The sequence below is a fragment of the Pteropus alecto genome, unplaced genomic scaffold, assembly GCF_000325575.1.
Source record: "Pteropus alecto unplaced genomic scaffold, ASM32557v1 scaffold41, whole genome shotgun sequence".
NCBI classification, from domain to species: Eukaryota; Metazoa; Chordata; class Mammalia; order Chiroptera; family Pteropodidae; genus Pteropus; species Pteropus alecto.
This window is the reverse complement of record NW_006430464.1, coordinates 727,489-732,847: the sequence shown is the minus strand read 5'-3', so window position 1 is coordinate 732,847 and position 5,359 is coordinate 727,489. Positions and strand designations below refer to the sequence as shown.

The window sequence follows — 5,359 nt, the reverse complement described above, 5'->3', positions numbered from 1 at the left end:
GAGAGCTCCCCGTGAGGGCTAGCACAAGGTGGATGAATCGAGGGTGTTTTCCAGGGTGGGGGGGCTGTTCAGGGGCACTAAGCATATCTGGTTTTCAGTGAGGCAGAAGTGGGAGGAAAGCCGAAAGCACCACCAACAATGAAATTCATGCTTTATTGGGCACTATTGCGTGTGTTCCACAAGTTCAAAACCTTGAGCATACCCAGCAACGGCCACCGCCTTATGAAGAACACACCATTCTGGTCCTTATCTTACAGGCGGAAGTCTACGCAGTGGCGGAAGGCATTTCCCAGGGGGGTACGGGTAGCGCGTGGCAGAGCTGGGATCCCAAGTCGGGTTTTTCCAGACTTGTGATGGCTCCTTTGTGGGAAGACATCAAGCCCATGGAATAATCGGGAAAGGAAGCTCCCTGTATTCTCTTAGTGGTGGCGTAAGACCTCTGGCCGGGTCCCCGCTCACTCCCAGCGATGCAAAGATGGGGCCGGGCTGGAATCAGGAGAATGGGTGCCGTTGAGTCACTGCCTTTATTAAGCATTTAGGGTTGGATCTGGGCAGATGGCGGGGATGGGGAGGGTGGGAGGTGAGGTCTTGGCCAGAGATATTCCAGAGCCAGCAAGTGGGGACCGAGGACATCACGCGTCAGAATCCATCGGCTTGAACGGTTCTTTGGATCCACTGGCCATATCTGCAGACGTCGGTGTAGACGCCTGGCTTCTCTCTGGACCCACAGGGGATATTACCCCACGATATGAGGCCTCGGAGCCGGTCTCCGCACACCAGTGGACCCCCGGAATCACCCTCAAGTAGAAAAGCAATATTTAATGAAATAATTGAAGAAAATATTTCAGTGCTAAACACAGATAAGAGTCCTGAGAGAGAGAGAGAGAGAGAGGGAGAGAGAGAGAGGTCTTCACGTCCTTCCTTTCCAGACAGCTCGCTGTGTGGCACTTTCTCTTGGTCTCTCGTCCACCCCGCTTTGGGAGTGGCGGTGGAGCCCGCTGGCCCCCAGCTAGGGCCCCCTCCTGCACAGCGTGGCCGTGTCCAAACAGGACTCCGGGGGCTCCGTCTGAGGAGGGACGGTCCCCTCACGCCACCTGCCGCCTTGCTGTGTCTCTCTGGTCCTCGACTGCTTCGTCCCCATCCCTGGCCGCGTTTCCTGTCTCTGCTGGCTGTCCCTGTATCTCTGCCTGTGCCTAACTGTGTCTCTGTGTACAGCTGAGTCTCTCACCCTTTTCATGCCTTGGATTCTCCCCCAGCCCGTCCCCGTAAAGCTCTGCTTTGGTCCGTGCGTGCCTCTGCGTTTCCTCGTGTCCGCCCGGCCCCTGCTCTGTACCGGGAGGGTTCCGTAATGGGCCTCACCTGGCAGGAATCCTTCCCATGCTTCTCATCCCCGGCGCACACCATGTTTCGGGTGATCTGGTCAGGGTAGGCCTGCATACACTTCTCACGAGGCACCAGGTGGACGTAGGCACACTGGATGGTGTTGGGAAAATCTCCTGAAGAGAGAGAGTGTGGGGAGGAGAGCCAGGCTCACATCAGGCCGGGCCCGGCACGCCCGGCCCTTCCCGCCTCCTCCCTCCACCCTCCTGCCCCAACGAGCCCTATTGGTCCTCATTCCCCTCTCGTTCCTTTCTTCTTATTTGCCACTTGTTCTCAAAACCCGCCTGCCCTGGCCTTGCTCCTGGGGGTCCCTCTCGGCAGCATTCTCCCCTCCGGCGGGCAGCCTTCCTCGCTAGCCACCCAGCCCTTCTCCACGAGTCCCCGCCTCGCAAGGGTTTCGCTCCCTGGCCCCTCCTCCTCCGGCAGTTCCGGCTGACCCCACACTCTCTTCCTCTGTCAGGGACCTCATCTCTTATACCGCTTCGCCCTTGATGGGACCCTTCTCGCCCATCGGTTCATCCCGACTGGTTCATCGCTTGAGCATCAGCCCCTTCCCGACTGGTCCCGTCTCCCCGCATGGGGCCCTCCTTCCTGGTGGCCCTTCATCCCGTGGTCGGCCGTCATGTTTTGGCCTTGGACCTGCAGGCCCACGGGCGGTGGTTCTCGCTGCTCTGCCGGACTCGTTTCTTCCTCCGCTCTTTCCTCTAGGGACCCCTCTTGACTGTCCCTTGTTCCCCACGGGTCCGTCCCACCGGCTCTCCGCACCCCATTCCCCGTCTCGATTCACGCCCTTCCGCTGGCTCTCCTGCTCGAGCCATCTCTCGTCTTGCGTTCGGCCCTCCTCCGTCAATTTCTCCTCGGTCATCGGAGCACCCCGATTGGCCCTTTCTGACAACTGGCGTCCTTCCTGATTGGCGTGTGCCCCCTGACCCTTCATCTGCTGGCCCGTCCTCCCATACCATTGACTTATCGGTCTGCTTTCTCCATTGGTTGTTCATCCTTGGGCCCAGCCCCTGTGTTTGCCTTCCCTCCACACTGACCCTTCTCCCACTGACACACACTGCCCCACGGACCCACCATGGGACCACCTTCCTCTTTGACCCTTGACCCCTCGGTCCACCTTCCCCGCGACCCATCACTCATCGGCCTGCTCGCGCCCTGCCATCGTCCGTCGTCCTACTGACCGTCCTGGGTCTTGCCCCAGCCCAGGATGTGGCAGGTGGTGTGGTTTGCCGAGCAGTCCGTCTCCAGCGCCAGGGGATGGATGCGATCGGAGAGCGAGGCCGGGCGCCTCAGGCGCAAAAGCATGATGTCCTGGTCGTGGGTGGCTGCGTTGTAGCGGGGGTGGGGCACGGCCCGGACCACGGAGCTCTCTTCCTGGAAGCTCTCTCTTTCGTGAATGTTGTGCTTCCCCAGGTAGACCCGGAGATTCCTGGGGAAGGAGAGACTCCAGGTGAGGCTCCAGACAGACGGGGCTGTGGCGGGAGGTGGGCGTCGCCTGGTCCACCGTGAACCATCCGGCCTGTTTCCCTCCATCCTCCTGCAGTAACCCTGGAGACTATTCCTGAGCACACCTCACATCTAAGCCGCCCGCGAATCCCTTTGTCTCTCCAAAGCACGTCCAGAATCTGACCACTTCTCGCTCCCCTCCACCCCACTGCTTGTCTCCTGCCTGGACCACGGCACCAGCCACCTTGCCGGACCCCAAACATCTGCTTTTGGCCCCCTACAGTTTATCCCCCACAGAGCGGCCAGAGGTATTTGATGACACAGGTCTGCTTGGAAGCCTCCTGTGACCTCAGACTCACTCGGCGTAAAGGCCGGAGTGTTCGCTGTGACCCACGGTGTCCTGCCCGTCACCCCTCGGGCGTCTCCCCTTGTCCCCCTCCCTCCTGCTCCCCTTACACTGGCTTCCCTGACCGCGACAGCCATGCTCCCACCCCAGGACCTTTGTTCTGGCTGCTTCCTCTGCCAGCAACTCCTTCCCTCGGATATCTGGATATCCGCACGGCTCACTCCCTCGCCCCCTTCCAACGCGACCTTCTCCAACCTTCTCCGTGAGGCCCAGTGAAAATGCAAAAATCCACCGCAGCGGCCAGGTCCTGAATCCCCTTCCTGCTTTTTTTCCGTCCCACATTATTTTATACCTGACAACGCCTCGCTTGTTCTCATCTCCCCACCTCCCCCTTGCATTCCCTCCGCCCGAACGCCTCAGCTTGAATCAATCCCACCTCGTCAGGAAGCCCTTCCCGACACCCTCTTGCACGTCTGTCTAGTGGGTACCTCTGCTCTTACTCCTCGGGGAGCCATCCCTGTTCTTCCCTTTCATGGGACTTGGGGTCATGTGTAACTGTAGGGCTTTTCGAGAGTTCGTTTGTCAGGCACCTGTGTCTCTGGCCCTGTCTCCCCAAGGCAGGGACTCTGCGTAGCTCTCTCGTGCCCACCGCTCCCCTCGAATCCGACCCTGAGTGGGTGCTCTCAATCGATGGGCGCCCCGGGAAGGAATGAGGATGGTGGGTGTGATGCCAGGTCCCCCTGAGCATGGCGGGGGGAACCGGGGGGTCCTCGTGAGACAAGACCCCTTCCCCACGACAGTGAGACATAGCGCCTGTCATTTCCAAGCATCCGAGTTGTCACTCGCTATTCTCCGAGCCTCGGTTTTCTCCTCTGCAAATCGGGGCCAATTCCCACTGTGGAAATGCCAGGGGCTGTGTGTAAAGGGCTCTGCTTGGCCCTAGGCCCACACTCAGTGCCAAACACCTGTTGTTAATCTGACCGGTGGTTATCGGTCTGTTGGGCATCGGTCCCAGGCTGTCTCTACCTGTGTCCCGTGGCTTTGAATGCTACCTGCTTGCAGACGGCCCTTTCGCGGTTTACCTCCAGCTCTGACCTCTCCCCTGAGCACCGGGGCCCGACCTGGCACCCTCCTGAGACATCTCCCAAGCATCTCAAACTCGCCTTGACTAAAGCAAAATGTCTGATGCTCCCCTGCCCACATCCAAAGCGCTTATCTTTCCCTCTTCCCCGACCCAGCGGAAGACACGACCGAACGCCCAGCTGTTCAAGTCCAGGACTCGGAGGCCGGCCCTGCTCGGCTCTTGCCCTCCCGTCCTGCATCTCCAGGTCCCCAGGCCGTCACCTTCCGTCCATCCCCACCGCCAGCATCCTGGCCCAGGCCAGCATCCGATGGTGCCGGACCACGGCGACGGCCTCCGCATGACTCGTGCCCCGTCTCCTCTGCACGCGGCAGCCGGTGCGCTCCTCGAAACGCACATCAGGCCTCGGCGCTTCCCAGACTGCGGCTCCCCAGTGGCTTCCCACTGCTCCATGTGTTCATCTCCCGCCTCGGGGACCTGCATCGCCTGATTCCCCGGTGAGGTCATTTCGCAACAGCAGCAACTTCACTCACTTTGTTTGTTTGTTTTTCCGCTACTGCTGGATCCCCAGGGCCTCAAACAGGGCCTGGCACATATTTAGTGCTCAATTAAGTATTGGGCCAGATGAACCTGGTTATCAGATGTCCTCACACTGGGACGGACGTGGGGAGGGGGGTAGGGACGTGCGTGTCACTTCACGCCTGAAGCCTGCGAGAGGCCGGTGGTGTCCAGTCCCCGCCACTCTCCGTCCACGGCACGGACACTCACGGTTTTTTGCAGTGGGCCGCGGTGAGGACCCAGAGTGGGTGGACGAGGACGCCCCCGCAGAGCAGGTGGCCCGAGGTGTAGAGAGCGGCTTGGTAGGGGTGAGACATCTGCTCGCATGGGCCACCGTGCAGCACCTTCTCCTGCTCCGCCAGGACTGCGAGAGCCAGCGTCTGAGCGAGAGGGAGGTCTGCAGACGACAGGTGCGCCCCCCAGGTTCACCCGATCGGATCCGATCCGCCTTTATCGTGGAGATTACCTCCGCCCCACGCCCAGACTCAGCCCGCCCCCCCAGCCCAGTCCCATCCTCGGCGTCTTCCCCACCTGCACACCTCCCT

The 5,359-nt window shown here is 60.5% G+C and overlaps 1 protein-coding gene across 1 annotated transcript in view; it reads right to left on the bottom strand.

Moving 5' to 3' along the window:
- Window positions 1-233: 233 nt before the first annotated feature.
- The window catches only part of LOC102897977 (kallikrein-6), an 8,030-nt gene continuing 2,904 nt past the window's right edge, over window positions 234-5,359 (bottom strand). The window contains exons 2-5 of the mRNA XM_015591518.2: window positions 5,025-5,194; window positions 2,565-2,812; window positions 1,360-1,496; window positions 234-798 (exon numbers count right to left, since the gene is read on the bottom strand). Of these exons, the coding sequence (XP_015447004.1) occupies window positions 640-798; window positions 1,360-1,496; window positions 2,565-2,812; window positions 5,025-5,194 (714 nt within the window). The 3' untranslated portion in view covers window positions 234-639. The remainder of the gene's footprint in view (window positions 799-1,359; window positions 1,497-2,564; window positions 2,813-5,024; window positions 5,195-5,359) is intronic.